Source organism: Maniola hyperantus, chromosome 14, assembly GCF_902806685.2.
Source record: "Maniola hyperantus chromosome 14, iAphHyp1.2, whole genome shotgun sequence".
Lineage (NCBI taxonomy): Eukaryota > Metazoa > Arthropoda > Insecta > Lepidoptera > Nymphalidae > Maniola > Maniola hyperantus.
In genome coordinates, this window is record NC_048549.1 from 3695723 (window position 1) to 3720058 (window position 24336).

General features: G+C 35.6%; 2 protein-coding genes across 8 annotated transcripts in view; both read left to right on the forward strand.

Moving 5' to 3' along the window:
• The window catches only part of LOC117988252 (putative leucine-rich repeat-containing protein DDB_G0290503), a 150060-nt gene extending 128654 nt beyond the window's left edge, over positions 1–21406 (forward strand). Inside the window, exons 1-4 of one of the 4 annotated variants that reach the window (XM_034975370.2) lie at positions 10648–11175; positions 13108–16113; positions 16318–17455; positions 17858–21406. In XM_034975370.2, coding sequence (XP_034831261.1) covers positions 11122–11175; positions 13108–16113; positions 16318–17455; positions 17858–18021 — 4362 coding nt within the window. In that variant the 5' untranslated portion in view covers positions 10648–11121 and the 3' untranslated portion in view covers positions 18022–21406. Of the gene's footprint in view, positions 1–10647; positions 11176–13107; positions 17456–17857 lie in introns of those variants that run through there. The other 3 variants (XM_034975368.2, XM_034975369.2, XM_069502895.1) reach the window with 3 other exon arrangements.
• A 2437-nt stretch (positions 21407–23843) lies between these two features.
• LOC117988249 (supervillin-like) overlaps positions 23844–24336 on the forward strand; it is a 256319-nt gene continuing 255826 nt past the window's right edge. For all 4 annotated transcript variants that reach the window (XM_034975364.2, XM_069502873.1, XM_034975366.2 and 1 more), the window contains exon 1: positions 23844–24078. The gene's annotated coding sequence lies outside the window, so the exon portion shown is untranslated. The remainder of the gene's footprint in view (positions 24079–24336) is intronic.

Here is a 24336-nt window from a genome sequence, read left to right on the forward strand (position 1 = left end):
CGGAACCATGGTTCTTTTTTGATCGCGTTTAATCGTAAAAAACCGGATTAGTTTTTTAACAGCAAGTCGGTGACCTGGCACAAAAAGCTGTGTAATGTGTATTATTACATTGTACCTACGTACCATTATTTTGTACCTCCTAGGGGCTATTGACGGCAAGTACAAAGTCCATGCTTGATGAGATATTTTTCTCATTAACGAGGAACACTGTTTAACAGGAAGGTACCTAACTTTGTTGCTATCTGATTCTGAAACCGTTAAAATAAGTTTATTTTTATGTTTATTAAACTAATAATAATTAAGCTGCAACCTTAAAATGTCAGCTATTATATATAATACTCGTATTTAAGACGCCATTTAATTTGCACGAGTTATTAATTTGGAAACCTAAATTTTTCTACCTAGATTATTTCGCGACATTCGAATATTTTCTACCTAAATCCCATGATCCACGCAGAAGACTGCTGGATTTAGGTAGAAAAACGGTTCTATTGGAATTGCTCAAAATCCTTTTTAATGGTGGTCTAGTCTACGTTTTAGAGAAAGCGTAGGTACATGCATAGTCATAAGTTTCTATACCCAGTAATCCATACTTATGTTATAAATACGAAAGAGTGTCTGTCCGTCTGGCTGTTACCTTATCACGCTTCAGATTTACATACCCTGATAATATAGTAGATAATGTATGTCTTATTGTCTCTAGGTCGATCCCGATACAACGACTCTACATGGAAGCTATTAAAAATTACTTATTTGAGCTTTCTTGCTTCTTAGCAATCGCTTGTAATGTGCGCCTGGCCTAACTAGCTCTTTTGAATTGATATTTTAACACCGGTACCTATCAAAAGAAAGTGAAACTGAGTTCAAAGTAAGAAATGTAATTGATTTGGGACCTGCAGTCACGACAAAAATGGGAACAGTGGGTAGGTACCCTTTTATATTTAGTGAAAGCCGTTCGGAAATTAACTACTTTTTTGACAGAGTACTTATAGAGTATAGAGTATACGAGAATTTGAATTATTAGTACTTTTTTGACTGAATATTTAAATTTCTTGCTCCTTTACAAGTTTTTGTAAGTTAGGTACCTATCTGTACTGAAAATCGCGCGCTTTCACCAAACGTAACAAATAACGAATCAACTTATGTTATCAAAAAAAAGTGATAGCTTCAAACGGCAAAAACATAGTTTCAATTCCAAACTAAGTATTTCAGACGGAGAATTTTCAGGGATCCGTATCTCTAGAGAAAAAGAAACCCTTATAGGATCACTTCGCTGTCTGTCTGTCGGTCTATTTGTCAAGACGCGTCAAGGAAATCATGAAAGGCAGGTAGCACAAGTAAATAAAGGGAGAAATCCGAAAACCGCAAATTTGTAGGTTCATCACAAAAAAAATTGGTCATGTGCGAGTCGGACTCACACTCGGGGTTCCGTTTTTACGACGGTAATCTAATAGGACACTACACTTTTAAAAAAATTAAATTTTCATGGCGGCCATTTTGAATTTTTTATTATTTTTTGTTCGCTAGCGGCATTAATAAATATATTATATTGTATATTATAAAAGTACACATTCTGTAAAAATTTCAACTCTCTACCTATTACGGTTCACGAAATACAGCCCGCTGACAGACAGATGGACGGATAGCGGCGTCTTAGTAATAAGAGTCTCATTTTCGTTCTTCGGGTACGGAACCCTAAAAAAGTATTATTTCTTGTACGATCATACGAAACCCTTCGTGTGCGAGTCCGAGTCACACTTGACCGGTTTTAAGATTTAATTACCGGGGATATGAAAGCTCGTTCAGACCGTCAAACGGCTCGCAGCTTTCTGGTACAACAACTGTACCAGAACTGTAGAAGCCAATTAGAGCCAGACTGCTAGAGGTATGGAGTCTTTAGAAATGCCGCCACCTAGTCTACCTCTACAGTGACAAGGTGGAATCAACACCTCAATGCAGTCATACACTTTAAACGAACAAAGAAACAGCTACACTTTAGCACAGAATTTAAAGTCATAAGTTTTTTGCACTAAGAAACATAACTTAGGTAGGTACTCTTCAGGCAGGACGTTGTTCGTTACTTGACCTACATTTGTCCGGTTTCCCCTTTTGTAACTACACGCCCTTTTTCTAACACAGTAGCACAAGTCAAATAAGGCACAGGTTAATTACTGTAAGTTAGTTACGACTTATGACGGATTACCTTGAATTTAATGACCAAGCTCAGAAAAATAATAATCAGAGCAACTATATTTTATTACTTACTACATTTTCTACAAATATTTAAGTACATTTTTATTTGATCAATCACCTCTTCTCAATCTCAATCACTTACAATGCGGCGGCGTACGTAAAAACGTTTTTATTGGTCCTTTAGTAAAGATTCTCTTTTATTTATTTCCATAATGAGTGGAAACAATATTATAATAGTAAAATTATCTCATCGTTCTAAGCAATTAAATGTCACGTCTTGCTTTAACGGTGAAGGAAACATTGGTAGGTGTGTGAAAAGTCTGCTAATCCGCACTTGGCCTTACCTGCCATATTACCTGCTTGCAGGCAATTAAAATTCACCTACTTAATTTTTATAGGGAGAAACAACACGTAATAAAAGAAACCATGAATAAGTTGAAAGTTTCACTTTTATTTTCCTGTTCAAGGGGACTAATATTAATTTACACCAATCATTATCAGTCCTCACGAAAAAGCAGGTTATACGTTACAGCCATTGTATGTCAATATTATCGTGTATTATATCATAATATGTAGAGGCAGGTAATAATTATATCAGAAGACTGCCATTGTTCCCACTTCGATCTTGTTTAAGATAAACCCTGTATCTTGTGTTAGAATCTCATCGTAAGAAAGTAATACAATACATACTTTCTCACAAGTTTTGTTCGCTTCAACGCACGGATCTGTGTTATGGTACTCAGGATATCGGTAACGAAATAAATTCTTACCTAAATACCTATTAAACAGCAAAAATGATGTTTTATGAATTATCATTATTGTACCTACTTATTTAAATTAAACTTGATAGAATTCTTAGAAAAGTTATATAATTCTCATCTTCTAGTAAAGAGATGTAAAGTTACGACTTTTACCCATCCACTAAAATGATAAGTTTTCCCCATCCCCATTGTTGATTGTCGCATTCAATTACTATTGTGTATCCAATTCCAAGTTTTCGCGTAAAATACAGTGTCTGAGATCACAAACTGAATTCTAAAACTAGAATCTAGATCCGTAGGATCGATCCCAAAATATGTAAAAGTATAAAGTAAACTAATAATGAAATCTGTACCTGGGCGCAGTCATCATTTAGTCCAATAGAAGATCGCCACAGCACAAATCCGTCATCAATAAAAGCATATCATTAACTAGCTTATACTTGCGACTTCGTCCGGGTGGACTACACAAATTTCAAACCTCTATTACACCCCCTTAGGGATTGAATTTTCAAAAATCCTTTCTTAGCGGATCCGTCCAGTAGTTTAAGCTGTGAATTGATAGATCAGTCAGTCAATCAGTCAGTCAGTCACCTTTTCCTTTTATTACATTTAGATTACCGTATTAATTCGTCCATCTACTGACGTAAGATGTTAAACACACATGTTGAATGTCTTATAGTCTTTTTCTCTTTAATACGATAATTACAAAAATTAATTATGTTAAGCGCATACCCACGTGTAGGGAATGAAGTCAGTAACGGATATGACGCGCTTTCCCGTGCGATCGCATGGAGCTAGGCAAATAAAATAATAGGTACACTTCCCTTCTAATACGTGCTGGTTTTGTTTAGAACCAAAGCAAACAGATACTTACTTTAAACATCGGCGAACAGCGATTTGTGATTTTGCATCGCAGGTGATCCTGACATAGTGATCTTGAGTTTGAAATTTTTGTAGTCCTCGCGGACGAAGTCGCTAGCATGAGCTAGCTAGCTTTACCTACACATTTCGCTAATTTTATACATCCGCGCTGAGTCGCACGTGAAATATAGGTAACACGAATTTATACGGCCAACGTCGTCGGTGGACTGCTGGTCTTTGTGTGCGTTGTTTACACTATTTTCGCGTTTATTTACGGCACATTACCCATTTTGTATGGAAATCGTTCGCCATTAGGTCAGGACTCAGGTGAACTACATGAACGAATTTGGTAATGCAGCAAATTCTTGAAAGGCCAGCAACGCATCGGCAGTTCCTCTGGTGCTGCAAATGTTCAGTAATCACTTAACAATCAGGTGACCTGCTTGCTCGTTTGTTCGCTTTTTCTATTAAAAAGAATGTGACACAAATTGCGATGTGCAATGTGCACGATTCTAATTATTAAGATTAATCGCACCAGTCTCAGTTTCATCTAGTGCTTTGGTCTAAAAGTGTGGTGTAAAATGTTCATTTTTCATAAGTCTATAAAATAAAAATAAATAAAATAAATATGTATGCAAAGTTGTTAAGCACAGTGTTCTAGTCTTACTAGTCTGAGCTAAGCTGCAGACGGACATGGCAACATTGGGCTCCCTCTTGACTACGGAACGGAAAAGTTCAGTTATAGAACGAACTAGATATGCCTAATGCCAGTGAATGTCTCATCACCTTTTTATGCACCCACGTATTGCACTAGGCGTCGTCATTACGTATTCATCATTATATCGTCATTTCCTAGTCAGCGAACGGCTGTCATTACCGCGGTGTTTGTGCAAGGAGTTTTTGCCTACCTTTGGTCTTTGATAGGTTTATATTATGTAGCAATGTGCGAGCACGTTTAGAATAGCAACGTGATATCGTTTACGTAAAATTATGGAACCAATCTATAACTACATCTATGGCATTAATCACTACCATTCTATACCTACCATTTGTCCCGGAAAATCAAAGAATTCCGAAGGGGTTTTAAAAAAAAACCCTAAGCCCACGTTGATAGGCATTATCTATTTGGTGCAGAGATACCGTACATCTTAGAGACAGAATACAAACAGTACAGTACGCGACAGAAAGTAATGTACATCGGCCTTTAGAATGACATTTCGGCTTTGTAGAGCGTTGTCTGTGTCACTCATACCTATATGACGTTTTGTCAGCCTCAACGACAGAGACAACGCTATACAAATCTGCTAAGTCCTTCTTAAGATGTACATTACCTACTTTCTGCCATATACTGTAGGATACTTTTTGATGAAGTCTGCTAATGGATGCAAACTATATGGCTTAAACCCTTCTCAGTTCTCGTTCTGAGAACAGACCAGTGCTCAGTAGTAGGCTGGTGATAGGTTGATAATGATGAATTCTAAAATACCATCACTGGTTTTTAGGGTTCCGTAGGTACTTCAAAAGGAAGAAAGGAACCCTTATAGGATCACTTCGTTGTCTGTCTGTTTGTCTGTCTGTCGTGTCTGTCAAGAAACCTATGGGGTACTTCCCGTTCCCCTAGAATCATGAAATTTGACAGGTAGGTAGGTCTTACCTATCTATTTGTATTATTATTTCCCCCTACGTGTGCTAACACGTAAGGGGAAAAATCCGAAAACCGTGAATTTGTGCTTACATCACAAAAAAAATTAAAATGTGCTCATGAACAAATACTTAATTAGTAGATACTTTCAACTGTCAAAGTGATTAATATACCAAGTGGGGTATCATATGAAAGGGCTTTACATGTACATTATAAAACAGATTTTTATTTATTTTTATGCATCATAGTTTTTGATTTATCGTGCAAAATGTCGGAAAAATACTACTTAGTACGGAACCCTCTGTGTGCGAGTCTGACTCGCCGGTTTTTGTTTATGACCTAACAAATGGTGATGTCATAAACATAAACCAACTGTTCAAACCAATCGCATACGCGTAAAATAGTAATAAATAAGGCGGGGTTCACACCGGATGCGTGCCGTTGTCACGCCAAGACCGCTTTTGCTGCGGCGTCAAATTAGGAACACCCTTGACAGCCCGTTTGAGAACGACACCTACATACCCTCACCGAGGAGTAAACCAAAAGTATCTGTCTACTATAGATTTATTTATGTAACTTTTAATTGATACCTCACAAATATAGCGCTTTAATTGAGCTTACAGAATACCGTTAAAATTGTAAGTTAGAGTAAGTAATTATAGAGTTATAGTGTCAGTCATTAAGATTTATTAGGTACAATGATGGTAATCTGTACTTGTGCAACCATTTATAGCCATTTTAACTCTATGGGTGAACTGTCATATCAAAAGTAGGTACTGTTCGCCTTTGAAATAAGGACTCAAGCTCAACATTGGCTGATGAAAATGACTACCTATTATTTTTATAACAGCTTTGCCTGTTAAGTAGGTGTGGGGATCAAACCATACCTGAGCCAATCAAGAAATTAACAATGTACAAATTGATCTAGCTGAAAATCGAACCTGGCATTTCTCACATAAAAGACAGCAAACGCTTGCTAGGGAGGTTGCCAAATTCCTACTACCAATAATACATACAAACTATTTAAATCAATCGCAGAGACATAAAACAGCAATGAACAGTAAAATCTATGGCAATAAATAAGGGGGTTCAAACCGGATGCAAGCAGTTATCTAGGACCGGTTCTGTCAAATCATAAACGCTTGTGACGCTTGACATCTCGTTTGGGAATGGATTATCAAAGAAAACGGAAGTTGTTCCCGTCTTGTTTAAAAATAAGATGTATGGACGCCATTATTGTTATGGACAATTGTAAAAACCTAGTTCCTTTGACTTTTTTACCAACTTATAGGTGTATTGCTTGGTTAATGTTTTTCACAAATAGTTTTTATAGTTATAGACCTTTATAGTTATTCCGTGGGAACTCTTTCATTTTCCGAGATCAAAAGTTCCCTAATGTCCACCACGGCTGTATTATTCAAACAAAAAAAATGTGCACCATAGCTTACATCGAACCAAGTAGACTCCACTATAAATTATTATAGATTTTTAAATTTAGAAGTCTTTAAGAAATCTTAGAAATAAATGAATAAAAAAATAATAGTTTAATTTGTTTAATTTTTTATTAAATCTTAAAAATCTTGAGAAACTAATGAAATATAATAAAATAGATACCTATTATTTTGTATTTAACATTGCTTATCACTATAAGCCTAAGAAGGGCACAAGAGTAAGACAAAAATGCAAAAATGTATAACATTATAAGGCTTTTCTCAGTCTCATTGACACGGGAGAAAAACTTGGAGTATGCTGACTACAGGACTAGGACGACCTTTTTTTCTAAGTATTTAACGTTCCGTTACGAGTTCGTTGAAACGCAAACCGTGTTTCGCGTCTGTTACACGACTCTTTTAGAGAATTCTGTCGTACTTACTATTTTCTTTTACAAAAGAAAATTTTATTACAAAGCAAAAATGCATTTATTTTACAAAACTGGTATTATGTACTTGTATTTTATACATTACTTAGTTACAAGGCCTCTGCGCGCCTAGTCTAAATAACAGCCACAATTTTATAGAAAAAGGTGAAGTTTATCTACGGTAGTTTTTTTTAAATCAAATGTTTTACAGGACCTATAATATGCCAGAGCCCCATCGTTACACACTCAATTAAGGCCAAGAAATGAATTAATTAGAAAACTATACTAATTTGAGAGAAAAGTTATCAGTGTTTTAAATGCTTTCGTTTTTAGCAAAAGAAATATTTTTATAACTTAAATTAAATTTTTACAAGTACCTACTTTTGAATCATCAAATTCATCTACCACTGGTTCACAATGCCTGTCCTACCGAGAAGAACCAGCAAGAAACTCGGCGGTTGCTCTTTTCAAAGACTTGTTAGGTAGGTATACAATATTATGCCATGTATAAAAGTAGGTAATTGCAGTCTCGTGCATTGTTGGATCGAGCTCCAGCGTCAAATCCACGCTCTTTTATCATTCACAATAATTATAATCTTCGATTGTGTAATATTTTGTTATAAAAGACTTCGAGCACTCAGACACTCCCCAACTAATACTAAGCTGCTAAAATCACGTTCAGCGGCTGAAATTAAGCGATAATAGCCATATGGGCTTCCGGTGGCCTAATAAATAAAATGTTTCTCAGAAACTTATTGTCTTTATGAACCAACGTCCGGCAAGCAAGTTTATAATATTAAATTAATGTTGAAATTATTTCCAAACACATTCCTTATCGTCTGCTAACGAGGTGCAGATTTTCCAGCTTCAAATATATCCGGGCGTGAGTCAAGTGCAATCCACCCACAGGTCGTTACCATCTAATTTCATACAACTACATCTAGTATTCTAGTATACTTACTGTATAGAAATATTCCGACGCGAAGTGACGTATACCTACTTCTCTAGGTGAAATGCGTAATAATAAAGTAAATGGTGTAATATAAAAGATGCTTTGAATAAAATTGTGCGTTCCACTAGCCTATATGTACTTCCCGTTGACCTAGAATCATGATATTTGGCACTTCATTAAGGCAAATAATAAAATAACTAAGCATGTATTATTTTATGATAAATACCTACCTACGTTTTAGAACTTCTAAAATCTAGGTAGGTATATTAAAATATATAGATATTAAAATAGTAAAGTTCCACATAAATAATACGTTTTACGATAACATATGATACCTTCTAGCGCTATGATGAATAATCTACTAATGCCGCGAGTTCAATCTAAAATATATGAAGATTATTTTGACACATAGGGTGAGAAATGAGAAATTCACTAACAAGCAAACTTTCGTTCCAAGCGACCAAAGACAAAGTGCTTTGAAGAACTCGCATCTATATTTATAACATAAATCCAACAAGACGAATGAAGTTGTAGTTAAAGAACTAGTGGGATATTTAGAAGTGATTGTGGGAACTTTTAATAAAAGGTGATATTTTTAATTGAAAAAGTGAGATTATGCTCGATGACAATTAATTAAGTTTGAGTTAAGACTCTCTAAGACTGACAATTATTAAACAACAGATCTAATAGGTTGGAACGCGCTTGCCTAGAAGGTTTTTAAGTAGATTAAGACATGCTGACCTTACACAGAACTCTTTTATTTTAGAAACATAAGTGAAACTAGCTTATGCTCGCGACTTCGTCCGCGTGGATTACACAAACTTCAAACCCCTATTTCACCCCGTTAGGGGTTGAATTTTCAAAAATCCTTTCGTAGCGGATGCCTACGCCATAATAGCTGTCAGCATGCCAAATTTCAGCCCGATCCGTCCAGTAGTTTGAGCTGTGCGTTGATAGATCAGTCAGTCAGTCAGTCACCTTTTCCTTTTATATATACAGAATAAAAAAAGTGATTCATCTGATAAACCTACTGCCTACCACAGAGTATGAATACATCTGCACATAGAAAATTCTGTAAAATTTAAAACTTTAACAATAGTTTTTTCTGACATATTTACGAATATAATTTCAATGACGTCCGCGTCCCAGGGATTTGTACTGATAAAATCGGGTCTCCTCTCAGAGTGAGAAGGGTTTTGGCCATAGTCTACCACGCTGGCCATATGCGGATTGGTAGACTTCACACACCTTTGAGAACATTGTGGAGAACTCTCAGGCATGCAGGTTTCCTCACAATGTTTTCCTTCACCGTTAAAGCAAGTGATATTTAATTATTTAAAACGCACATTACTCCGAAAAGTTAGAGGTGCGTGCCCGGTATCGAACCCCCGACCTCCGATTAGAAGGCGGACTTCCTAACCACTTGGCTATCACAGCTTTATCAAGTACCTCCTCAAAATTTACTATCTACTCTTAAATCATTATTAATGAACATCTATCAAGGCATCTTTAAGCTATTTATTTAATTGGAAAAGGAATTTCACTAAGCGACGGGCTTCGGTTCTCTCACTAAAATCACGGTTTATTTTAGCTAACCGACGTTTGCTTAGCTAAAAAAACACGTCAGACGTTAGTCTGCTAGATACATTCCCGACGTTCCGGTACGGAATTGCATTAGCTTTGGATAAAAAATAAATAATGTAAGTAGAGTAAAGTTATAAATAGCTAGACTTTGTAAAGTATTTGTGTGCTAATTTATTGCTGTGATCATAGTATCAGTCTTTGGTCTCCTATTCGGGGGATTTGGAAGTCGAACATCGTGAGGAAACATGCGTTCCTGAGAGTTCCCCATAATTTTCTCAAATGTGTGTGAAATCTGCCAATTCGCACTTGGCCAGCGTGGAGGACTATGGTTAAACCCTTCTCATTTTGAGAGGAGACCCGTGATCAGCACTGAGGCGGTAATGGGTTGATGATGATGAATATCAGTTGTACGGGCACACATTTGGCATCAGAAAAGTCGTCGTCTCGACTGCTAAATGTCCACACCTGGACAAAACATCTATTGTAGAGATTTCTAGATTCCACGCTCTTATGCCTCTTGTACCTATCCGTAAACCGTAGTGCAGTGGCAACACGTTTGATGGCGTTCGTCAAGCTTTTGAAGTATACCTTTTCTACATAACAATATTATAATAAGTAGGTATGAACCGTTTTATAAGGTTTAAATTTTTAAACTGTTAGCGAGCGTTCGATTAAAAATCATCCCACTTTTTTATAAATTTATAATTAGCTTGAATATTTGTTAGTAAACTATGTCGTAAGTATGCCGGGCCTATTCAGTGCGCCTGAAATAATCACAAGTTCGCGTTGGGCGCGAAACGGCGCGCACGCATCGCTCGTTCCAATTTTTTGAATTTTATGACAATAAGTACTTGTTTCGTTCAGAAATAGAATAATCTAAAAAGTGTTTTATAAAACTGTCAAAAATATTTAACAAGCTGGTATCTTTACGAAATTTATACATTTTAAAGAAAATAAATTGAATTATTTGTGTTAAAAATCAAAACAGTGTGACGTGATTTTGTTGTTTATGTACTTTTGTCATATAATTTTGTTTAGACTACTGTGTACTCCATTGATTTTATTTTGCTATAAAAATGCGTGCAACCGAATAAAGAACGCCCGTTTTAGAACTTGATCAAAAATACAGGTTTTTAAATAGAATAATATTATTGTCAGTATTACACGGTTATGATAAAATATTAGTGCAGTTTTGGTGCCAAAAGCTAGTGGTGGGTGTGAAATGTGTACACACGTATAGAGCGTGCTTTAAATAAGTGTTGATTAAACCATGGTGGCGATACTCGAAGTTGCTAATAATAACTATTTCGCGTCGTTTTTACCTGTAAGTTTTATTTTTGTTACATTTTTACATAACGCGCGTAGTACAGATGGAAAGTGTAATTCTACATTCTGACAAGACTGTAGTGGTATCTATGCCTTGTTCCGTCCTTCTACGATTCACATCAGTTTATTTTATACCCTACTGCTGACCCGGGCTTCCCACGGATGCTGTATAGATACTAATGTGGTAACAGTGCGGTTATTTTGTTATTTTTCAAAATAATAAGACAGCATTTTCGATGAAAGCTCTCGGCATGATTTCTTACGATAATTATAATTTAACACAAAACAAAGTACTAAGTACGTAAATGTTATTCTGCCTCTTGAATCACTCATTATATTGATGAAACCGGCATGAAAATCCGCTGCGTAGTTTAAAAGATTTACGCATACAGAGGGACAGACGGCGGGAAACGACTTTGTTTTAAGTAGGACTAAGTATGTAAAGAAAATGCACCTTCTTCTTGAATCTAGATTAGAGCTGTATTGCCCATTGCCCCACTGATGCTAAAATTATTCAGCGCAGCAATTCAGAATCATGGGCACTCTTTCAATGAAAGAGTTAAAAAAACTTTAGAATGAAACAAATGGGTTCACAAAGTCAACGCTTTTCTAACGCGCTTTTCTTTTCTTTTTGTTTTACTTGTGTAAAATTTTTCATTAAGATTCTTCACAACTTTAACAAGTACCTGTAATATCATGTTCTTGAGTAAATAAAAAATAGGTAGTAGACAAAAAGGATCCGTATATGATGTTATTGAAAAAGCTCGAACTACAGTAGTTCCTAGGATTTTCCAAAAAACCTAAGTCGCAACCGTTCTGTAACAAAACCGTTAATTTAGGACTTTTATTAGCGTCCTCACCTTTGGTGCTGAAACGTGGATACTGACAAACGGCCTTGTTTACAAATTCAAAGTCGCTCAGCGAGCTATGGAGGGAGCTATGTTAGGAGTTTCCCTGAGGGATAAGATCCGAAATGAGGAGATCCGCAGGAGAACCAAGGTCACTGACATAGCCCAAGCTATTAGCAAGCTGAAGCTATTGGCAGGTCATGCCTGTCGTAGAGGTGATGGCCGTTGGAGCCGGAAAGCAAACAAACACACTTTCACATTTATAATAGGGGTAGTAATGCGTAGTGATTTAACCTTCTAAAAATGCGAAAACCAGTCGGACTGGCTTCGTATTTTTAGGTTAAATTAGGTTCTGAGACCTATCACGTGTGTAATTGCTTGAATTGCATCAAAATAGGACACGCATTGTTATAATATTACACTCTCTTCAATTAATCGTTCATTGAATGACGTTGCGCTGCGGTTCATGTTTAGATTCGTCCTTAATTAAATTGGAACGATTTGTCCATTAGTCTAGCCAATAGTTTTCTAGAAACAAATTCAACTAGGTATAATAGTACAGTATTATTTTGCCAAACTTGATGGTGTTGTAGTGCAGGAAATATAAGTTAATGTCCTTCATGTAAAGAGTTGAAACACACACCAATATCTACGCAAAATTAATTCCCACTAAACTAATATCAAAAAACACTGCTGTGAACTTGTGACCTTATTATCTTTAATAAACTATACGTATAACTACTTCCTTGAGATGACAACAAACATGAAGATAAAAAGCGAATAATATTATGTATTTCATAACGTTGAAACATCGCCAACCTTCCGTCCTTGGTCATTAATCTTATAGACAGAGGGACGAAATGAGTTTTAGTAGTAAAAATAGTAAAAAACCGAAAGTGAAACTGAAGAAAAAAATTCTTTTTCCAAAAATACACCTGTAAGATTTTGGGTATTTTAGGTGCATCACGTTTGTTTATAACGCGTCACTTTTCCTGTCTTCAATTATGTCCCCAAAATTAAGTTTTATTTGATTTCAATTATTTAAGATCTGTGTTATTCAATTTCTTCTTTTCTATTTTCAGACTGTAAATTCGCCGCCAGTTCCCCATCGAGACATCACGGGGGCGAACACAACATCTTACCGGCCATATAACGAAGAATATGCTTCCGTCCAGCGCCATACAGACAGATCACTTCAACCAGACATAGAAGTGGATCGCTCTAAAAAGGACAAAAAATGGTCCATTGGAAAACTGTTTAGAAGAAAAAAGAAAGAAGATGAAAGCGGTACATCCTCACAAAGCGAAGATGGTGGAACTAACCGCTCACCATCAAAAAGGAAAAGCAAAAAGAAAAAAAAGAGCCCAGCAGTCAACAATTTTGATCATATAGTGATCAGAAATACAAGAAGAGCACAAAGCTTAGCCAATCCAAACCTCCGTGACCTTAACGACGATGGTGTTTTATCGGATCCTTCGGCTGGCTTCCTTAATTACAAAGCTAATAGCCAAGAAATATATGGTGCCCCTCAAGAGATCACTCAAATTAAAGATAATACATCTCGGCTGGGAAAGGGAATTCTAGAAACACCTTCACGTAAAAAAAGAAAAAGTAGGTTAAAAGCGCGCGTTGAAGCTCTAAGAAACAGTATGAAAGGAGAATCTAGCAGTGAAGACGAGTCTTTAAAATCATCTTCAAATTCCTCTTCTATGATTCGATTTCGAAGTGACGACTCTTTGATGAGGTCTCGAGACAGCTCTTTAAATAAAAGATCAAGAAGTGCTCGAAATGAAAGGTATATTAAAAGATTGTCTCGTGATGATGAGAACCAACTGAATAAAGAAGCTGAATTACTACAACAAGGCTATACGAAAGCTGAAGTTGAAATGCTAACAAGAACCCCAACAAGTCAAAGTAGTGGTTACGGAACATGCAAACGCGAAACAACGAATAATATAACATCAGACCAGTTAATTGTAAATGAAACAAATAGACGTCCAATGAAATCCGAGTCGATATCATCATTCCCATCAACACAAAGCTACCCTTCATCCATTAATTTTAATGCAAAAGTTAATAATGAACGAATTAACTATGGTATTCAATATTCAAGTACCAATGGCAATCGAGGGTCATCACAATATATCAATGACAACAGAGAGGGAAGTGTTTCAAGTCAATATGAAAATCCAGAAAGTGTAATATGTGTGAAGTTTCCTTTGGGCAATGTGACAAACATTAAAAAGGAAGAAAAGGCTCCTCCCGTACCTCCACCACGTGATATGCACCGAAAAGTGGTGACACCTGTATCAATGCATTATGAAAACAGTCCTGTAGTAGCGGAAAGATTAACTAATCAAAGCGTTAAATATGGTGTACCTAATAATGATTTTGAAAGAATAATGAGAAGGAGTCAAGAAAGGTATGTCAGTTACGGGATGAATGGGCTGCGTAGACCAATATCTACTTCTGAAGACCATATAGCTATGCAAGATAATGACTATATTCAAAACTTCATAATTAAAAAAGAGCAGCCTCGAAGGCCAGCATCTGTGTCGGCTGAACCCAAACATTATGGACATTTTGTAAACAATGCTCCGTGGCGACAAAGGGTAGATCAATGTAATCTAATAAAACCAGAGCCGATACAATTAAGACATGACTATCTGTACTATGCTGATGAAAACCCGAGGTCTCGTAGGCCAATAAGTATTAAAACTAGTCAAAATGGATACCAGAACCAATATCTGAGTGACTCACAAGTTTCTTCAGATCTCAGCAGTAAAGCTTGTCAAAGACCAAGAAACGCGTCTGAATTTTGGAAAAAAATTGATGATGCCGAAAAACAAAAACGCCAGCAAAATATTTTTGCACATTCTAGAAGTAAAAGTGAATTTACTGGAGGTACACATTCAAATAGGCTATTTACAGACCCTAAAACTTCCATACGCAATAAAAATCAAGATTGTTCAGAAAGTGCCGATAGTCTGAATAAAATTAAATCCATTGATACAATTGACGGTGCTAAAGTTTGGAAAGCGACAACAGAATACAAGCGATCTCATACCGTAGAACCAAAATCTACCACATCACCACCTAAAGCTCATACAAGGCATAAATCGGATACTTTTGTTTCAAATTCAAACTTAGCATCTGATGACGAAAAAAATTCGGAAAGACGAAAATCTACTAATCTTGATGACGCGTTAAATGAGTTAGAAGCAATTTATAACAGTTTGGGGTTAGGCGATGAAGATCTTTTAGACAGAGCTGAACGCCGGGAACTGATGACACCAAAATTTAATGACCAATACAATGACTGGAATGGAAATGATGACATTCAATTACGAAGTCAACCATCTACACCATTGCGACGTTTATCAAGAAGATCAACTTTACCAGACAAATTGCAAGACGACATGGCGTTCCGAAGGATGAACTCGTTTGGTAGCAAAGATAAACCGAATCACAAAGAAGCACAGGCACAAATCAGTTATATGCTAGCTTCACCTGTTTATGTTCCCTATGCATCAGATGATGATAGGCAATCAGAGCGTAATGAACCTGATGTAGTTTATGACGATGTAGTTTACAGAAACATAAAACAAACTAACAATAGATTAAAAACTATTGATCCGCAACCACCATTTGGAATACCTGTGGGACCTATTTCACCAGCACCACAAAGTGATTATTTACATGCAACACCTGAAAATAAAGGAAGGTCACGATTCATACCCAAAAGATCTCCTGACATAGTAGCTGATGATTTAGCGTATAGGAGTCTAAGAAAAGATAACAGACATTCGTCACTTTTTAATGGTGAACATAATGGTTATGTTAACAATAATAGCTACACTGATTTTCCATTTATGAAAGATTCTGCTACAAATATTAAAAAGAAACGAGCAGTTAGATCTCTATCTGCTAACATTTTTTCCATGATACAAAAAGAAATAGATGATGCCCTAAATATGAGCAAAACGTCTAATTTACAAAAAACTCACAGTAATAGCGATGTTATGCGAAGGCTGCGAGACACCTTTGAGAAAAATGACAATCAAAAGGACTGCTATCCTCGGAATAAGGTAAAACAAAGGCATAATACTATAAACTTATTTGCCAATAGCACTCACACACCTTCACACCATTTTGCAAAAGATGATTCATTTATTCATAATGATGACATATGTGTTGCTAAACCACCATCATGTGATAAGTCCAAAAGTTCATCTCCATCAAATCGATCACCACAAGCTTTTAAACGATCATCAAAAGATGAATTTCAGCAGGTTCTTAGTATGCTTGCACAAGAGGCTATGGACACTAGTAACAAGCTAGGCGTAGCTTTAGCAGAGTTAGACAAGAATCGAAATAAAAATGAAGTGTCAGACATTCAGAGCCGAATATCAGATAGTAGAATGAATTTTATGAACGAATTAACAAATAAAAGTTACGAAAATGGTGCATCTGACTATAGCAAAATTAATGAAAAAACTTTAATACAAAATAACAACGTGTCAAATAAATCTGTAGAGAATTCTGAAATAAATTCAAAAGGCAAAAAAACTGAAGATAGCTTAATAAAAATATCTGACCAACTGCATAAAGTCGAGGATCAGTTAAAATATAGCTTTGACAAAGAGCTAAAACTCGAAGGCGAAAACTACAAAGTTGATAATAATATAGAAGTATCTCAGAAGTTATCTAAAGCTACAGAAACAACAGTTTTACCTGATGAGAGTAATGTAACGTCTAATGTTGTACCGTTTACAATAAAAAACGACATCGAAGAGGTTCCATTAACTGATAAACAAAGCCCTGAAATACCTCCACCACATTATAATCCTCTCAATCCTTTTTTAAATACAGATGATACTTTGAAAGAACTCAATGAAATAAGAGCTTTTAAAGAATTGAAAGATGGAATATCGGATCTAATTGCAGGTATTACAGAGGTAAACGAGAAACTTTTCGTACCTAAATCGCCGAAAAAAGAACAATGTTCTCCAAGTAGCAATGAACCAGTTCTGAAACAAGTAAGTGACAAATTAAATGAATTGACACAAAATAATACTGCCACTGATATAACTAATAGGACGTCTGCGAATCTCTCCATTTACGAAGACGACCTAGAAAATAAAAAGGACACGGCGGATTCAACTGAGTACAATTCATCAGAAGAACTCGCGACGATATTTAAATTTGATAACATTGCTACATCTACACCGCCTAATCCTGTAAGTGAAAAGAATAATGAAAATAAAGAACGCAACGACTTAAATTCCCCGAAACTAGTAAAAACAATGACTCAGCATTTGAGAAGGCTTTCAGTTGATGAAAGCACTAGTCAAAATAGTTCACTGCCAACTGCTGTAGTTCCATGGCGAACAAAGAGGCAAAATAGTAATTCACAAAACGAAAAAAAAGGTACGTGGTCTATAATCATGCATGGTGTCCGGATTTCACTTTGATCATTTGCACCCCGCTTCTTTTTATGTTTGATTTGTTCGTTAATCATCTTATTTGTTTTACACAGGGTGTAATCGGATTCAATATTAGTCAATATCTTAGTAAAATTATTATTTTTTATAACCCAAATTGTATCTGTTGCATTGTAATATTCCATGTTATTTTTTTGATATTAATCTTTCTTTTTTAATATTTTTGTAAAACATACATACCTCATTAAAAACACTTCCTCTAACTCATATTTTTAGTGCTCTCTGTACAAACCTCTCAATAATGTTTTCAATTACACCTTGATGTTTGATTAATTTGGAATGCAAAATTTAATCTTTATAGTTTGCGTTGTTTCTGTTGTTTTGGCAGGCGATAGTACGAAGTCAAAGCGCAATTGGCACGACTCTGGCACGATGATGTTAGCTTGTTCCTACACCTTAATGTTCTCGCAGCACCTGGCAGACTTGGATTGGTTGACGCTGCTCGGCTTGCTGTTGGCAATGATCACGATTGTCGCCATGCTTGTAATTTGACGTGAAACACTATTCCGCTGTAGGCCCGAGACTAATCTAGCGAAAAGTCGCTATATATATAATATATTCGTTGCAATGGAACATATAGGGACGCAGCATAATATTATCTGCGCGGATAAATCGCCGAAAAACGCTTGATTTTCCGCTAGGTATGTCTCTAACCTTGGGAATTTTACGCGTCGATCTCACAACCAACTTAGCGTCGTACGACCCGAGCTGAGGCGGAAAAGCCAAATAATTTAATACCCTATGACAATGCTTGTCGGGCGAGTCCGCATCGGGTGCATCGAATACATTTTCATGACCATTTAGCATTAGGTCAGTTTGATCTCTGCTACCGTAATAGTGCGGGCTCAATTCTGTTGAAGCGACATTATTAGCACTTTCAATACCATATTCGCCTTTTGCCTCCTCCGGGTCTTGCGGCCATAAGCGATTTATTTAAGTTCGAGAGTTCTTTGTTTACTACGTCTGGTTAGAAAATATGTAGTTGTTATTTTTGACCGTCGACTTCTGTAGAGTTCTCAGCCACGTACAGCTGATCTGATACATTATTTTTTTATTATTATATTCTCTAAGCATTGAATATAGCGTTCAGAACAACAACACCGTTGGCGGTGGGATCGAAGCTTTATATTTTATTTAAAATTTTATATCTATGTAATCACTAATGCTATGCTATGTTCAGGCACACAACAAAAGAATATTCGAAATTTCTCTATTATAATCTAATAGAGGCTCTAGGGGAAAAAACGTAAACTTCTTGTATGCTTACCTATTGAAAGTGTTAAAGTTTAATTAGTAGATATTGAAACCGATATTTCATCTGTGATTTTATATTTTGCACCTATTATATCTTTAAAGATTTATTTTATTTAAAATTAAAAAATACATGTGTGCCAAATACCTACAAACTTGAAATTAATAAATTTACATAATTCACATACTACGAATTATTATTATTATTGAGTGCCTATTAGTTTTTCGTAAATTGCATGATGAAATGGATCAATGTTTGCATGTATTTTGTTTAGAAGATTATTACAGTACGCGGCCGAAAATAATATAATAATATATAATAGATATAATAATAAAAATCGACCTTTAGAAAGAGATAGCAGATTTTTAGAGCGCTGTCCCTGTCGTTGAAACCGACAAAACGTCATATAGGTATGAGTGACAGAGACGACGCTCTACAAAGCCGAAATGTCATTCTAAAGGCCGATGTACATTACTTTCGGCCGCGTACTGTAAGTTTTGTTGTGATTTAAGATTTTATTAACTCGTAAGAAATGTGTGCTTTTAAACTTAAATATTTGAATGCTTGATGTTTATTTCCATTTTTACGTTTTAAGTTACTAAGCACTTATATCCTCATTTATTGCCGATAATTTTAACGTATAATTTCTGTATTAAGTAGGTACCTACCTACTTATTTTTATTTTAAAACTTTTTAACCCATTGTTTATTAATTAGTATTGTGTATTAACTGTTAACATTACTCTGTTACTCCTTAGAATATGTTTTTTTTTATTTTTTACACTCGTTAACATATAAATTACCTCTACGAAGAGATCGCACAGAACCTCAAGCCGAGCCGCAACAGGATCAAGACTTAAGACACTAAAACAAGTTCAGGCTAGTCGTAAAAAATAAGCAGAGGCAGAGCTCACGTAAACGCTGACCTCTAGTGGCGTTATCAGCATTTCATTGTTGCAATCGAAGGCGGGACTCTTGCTGCTGTCATCCGCATTTTCAGTATTGAAAAATGCCTTGAGTGCGCCTGTTACGGCTCCAGCGCCTCTTTCGAGCTATCTCTTCGATATAATACTTTATCGCCAGACGTAGAAGTAAATAGAATCACAGCCTATCGCTACTTTAGGTTTTAGGGAAAGTATGAGATAGTTTCGCACGCATTTATAAGAATTTTGGACGAAATAACCAAGGTTAGAATGTAGAAAGAAAAATTTCAGCACTCTTTTGGTATAGAAAAGAATAAAAGTAAAAACAAAATGACTGAGTTATTGTAAATACCTACATAGATGATTTATATTTTATTGATAAACCTCATGCTTATTTAAATTTAGCTGTGAGTGAAAAAGTGCGTAGGTACTTTATCATTTATTAATTTCTATTGCCGCTATAACAACAAATAATAAAAACTTAATAATGTACGCCATGAAAATTGAAAAAAAATAAAAAGTTATATTTCTTATACGATGGTGTAGACCCTTCGTGTGCGAGTCCGACTCGCACTTGACTGATATTTAAAATTTGGAAAAAATGCATTTCAATATTTGGCTGTTACATTCTTTATGATAACTTTATAGTTCGTAATGGTATAACATTTTAATAATCCCAACGTCTTTTTCTAGGTGAAAACTGATTGCCCCAATAACAGCTCTGCCTGCCACTTTTAAGATTTACTCCAATATTATTAATTTTAAGCTATTGTATTAAAATTAATTTATCAATAAGTCACAGGAAAATTGTAAATACCAGATTATTATAAAAGTACCTAACTACTAGGAAAACTAAAAGTTTATTCTTATTTCGACTTTCGAGTTATTATTTAACTCGCGTCTATTTCGAAGTTTAGCTGTTCAGATAGATTTGTCTGTTTGATCATATTGTGCATTATTCAGATATTTTTTATAATTAAGTTTTGCTCTACATAATTTTATGATCAGTAATAAAATCTAATAATAATTTGATGATTTAGAATTTTTATAAGGTTAGGATAATTATGACTTATTAAAAAAGCTTCAAATTATTAGGACCTTTCCTTGGTTTCGTTGTAGATAGCTATACTTACCTACAATGAAAATATGAAATTTTCGATTTAAATCTTTGTTTTAAATACATTAATATTGATGATATTAAAAGAAAATGAAATCACTGTATTCGCAATTTAATTGCTCCTAGATTTTTTATAATAATTTGTAATGCGGCATAAATATTATAAAAATACTTATTACTATAGTCGGGTATTCCTTAGTTTGCTTAAAATATAAACAAGTCGCAGAATCCTTCTCAGAGAAACACGTACCTAGGCGAAGATATTTTCCCGGCGCGTTCTTTCTGAAGTTAAGGTTTTCACTCGTAGATAATGTTTTTCATTGTCAGTTTGTTGCAGTAAGATATAAGACGTATGCGCCTCTTATGCATTTCAGAAATAAGCTAGTTTACCTTTTAAGTAAACTAAGGAAAACCAAAGTACTTATACCTATTTACCATTGTATATTTTAATTCTATTGTTGTATGAGAACTGTAAAATTGTATCCACACCTACTTACTTTTATGTAGAGGCTTCCAGTTACGATTTTATTAAAGAGCGTTATTTATATGAATGAAAGTTATGATTCAAATAAAATGTTTTCAGTTATTTCGTTTCTTTAACTATTTCCCTATCACATCAAAGTACATCATTAAGCCTTGGACGGTAAGCCCTTGCTTATGAAATAACTATAGTACGCGACAGGATGAAACGGCAATCGGGGCGGGAACGCCCTGCACAGCCCCCCACGCTAGCCCGGTGCGGGCGAGAGCGCGTAACGTGCGGATGTGCGGGGCGTCCCCTCGCCTCTACCCCGATTTCCATCTGATCCTGTCGTAACTTCGTCCTAGTGGAATTAGGTTTAACAGACAGACAACAAAGTGATCCTATAAGGGTTCCTTTTTTTCTTTTGAGGTACAGAACCCTAAAAAATTGCCCTGAAAAAAAAAACACCCTAAAATCAAATCCTGGCTACGGCCATGGATCATAATATGTTTATCAATTATCATCATCATAGTAGGTATATTAATATCAGTAAGTTTGCCTTGTCCACAAGTTCAAAGTCGCTCAGCGTGCTATGGAGCGGGCTATGTTGGGTTTGGGTATGTCTCTGAGGGACGAAATCCATAACGAGGAATCGGTAGGAGAACCAGAGTGACCAACAGATAACACAACCAGATAGCTCAATAAATTAGCCAGCACTTCAGCTGCCGCAGAATCGATGGCCGCTGGGATAGACGTGTTCTGGAGGAGAGACCTCGTATCAGCAAGTGCAGCAAGGGATGACCTCCAACCCGCTGAACTAACGATCTTAAGACGGTAGCGGTAAGTGGGTGGATGAGGAAGACAGAGGATCGTGTGTGGTGGCACGCTCTTGAAAAGGCCTTTGTCTAGCAGCTGCAGTGGACGCAAACAGGTTGATTGATTGATTGATATCAATATCATGAAGTGGCTGTGCATTTAGGTTATTTGCTACCATAATCTAAATTCAAAAGTCAAAGCTTTATTCAAATTAGGTAGGTACTTACTAAAGGCACCATTGTATACATTTTGACTGTCAATTATTGATTATTTTGTAATGGTGATAACGATTAATTACGTAAACTAAAACAACGCGGGTTCCAAACGCGCCCTGGTCTGAGAAGAGCCCACAACAAACTCAGCATTATAATGTATGCAATGCGCCAGGTGTGGGCCGTGGGTCCTGTACAATATTAATAATAGTAATATAATAATAATAATAACTATTGATGTTTTCATCAATGACTTTGGCTGCAGGCCATAATGATTTTTTTTGACATTTTTATGAGCAGCGCCATCTATTTTATAACATAAACATTAAAATTATTATTTCAAATACCGCCATCTAACAGTGGACCTTTGAACATGTTAGTCTTTTAAAAATGCATATACTTGCAATAGATGGCGCTGCAAGATTTTTAATTTTTTTTTAGTTTAATGGCAGCCTTTTTAAAAATTGTTTTTTGTTATAGAGTTGCAGTTATAGAAATGCACATTTCTGTGAAAATTTCAACTCAATCTATTCCAGTTCACGAGATCCAGCCAGCTGACCAGACAGACGGACAGAGAACGGGCAGCGGAGACATTAATATTGTCCCGTAAGGTAACTAACTACCCTTCGGAACCCTTCGATTTAAATTTAAATTATGTTAACTTTGCATAAATCGGAGAAAATTGTTACTTTGAATATACCTATACATAGTTACACTAGGGAGACTTTCCTTATGTTAAAAGTACTCTGTGAGGGAGACTGAACCACTTTTCCGGAAGGAATCCGGATATTAAGTTAGTAATTTCAGTAATTTATTAAAGACTGGCAATACCAAGTTGACACGCAAAATAGTTGACATTGACACCGTCCACCGTCGCATTGACAACATCGACACTCGACATATTATATGACAATTATTAACCAGTGTTTCTACTTTAGGGATTTTACCCCGTTTTAGGGCGAAACAACTAATACTATGTATAGTTTAGAAAAACAGATATTATACTTTAGTCATAATCATTACTATGAAGGTCCATAATAGTATTTCGTTTTTTTATATTTTTTTTTTTACTTTGACATTTTTTTAAATGAATATATTACAATTAAACTTAAAGCTAGCCTTATCTAATTACTATACAAATCGAACGAATGGTGCCAGGAATACTGGCTGCATTTCCGCGCTGGACAGCCAGGCTGATATATTTTAGTTATAATATTATATTTTTTAAGTTTTAGTTTCATTGTTTTAGTCTATTTTTAAGATATTCCTATAGTTAACTAAATAAGTTAACCTGGAAAAAAAATGATATTAAAACGTGAAAAGATGTTGTTTAATATAATTAACGCGAATTGTAATCCGCCTTAACTCAGGTTTAGACATTTTTTTGGGTAATTTAGGGTGAATTCCATACATGGCAAATATGTTATCTATCTGGTGAATTCCAACAGAAACTATTATAGGGTAAACAAAAATCATAAGTGGAAACACTGCGATTAGACAGTGACAGATGACAGACGACAATTTACAAGAAAACGGCCGATCGTTGCGTCGTGAATGTGTTGTGAAATTATTTTGCCTACAATTTTATTATTTTCGAATTGACGATAGATTTAGCATTGGTTGATTCTCTAAATAATAACTGATACGTATTTGTAGTGCCTAGTGTTTTACAGACTTTTTGTGTGAGACTGCACGTTTTTTTTGCCGTTGGAAATTCATAACATCGGTCTACTTTGTTCCTGTAACCTGCCCTGTGGATTTTAAAAGGTAACGGTTTTGAATTTTTGTTTTAGTTTTTGGCGAATATTCCATTATGATAACGATATAATAAAACTACGTGAGTTTTATTATTTTCATGTGTAGTTGTGCTTGCCCTATTTTGACGAGACAAATGTTTACCTACAGTCGTTATCTTACAAAATTTTAATATATTGGCTGATTCATAATGACCATGTTTTAGTCGCCTACTCAAAGGCTGTCTTATTTCTTGCGGTTTATGATATATGATTTAAGCATGCCTCTGTC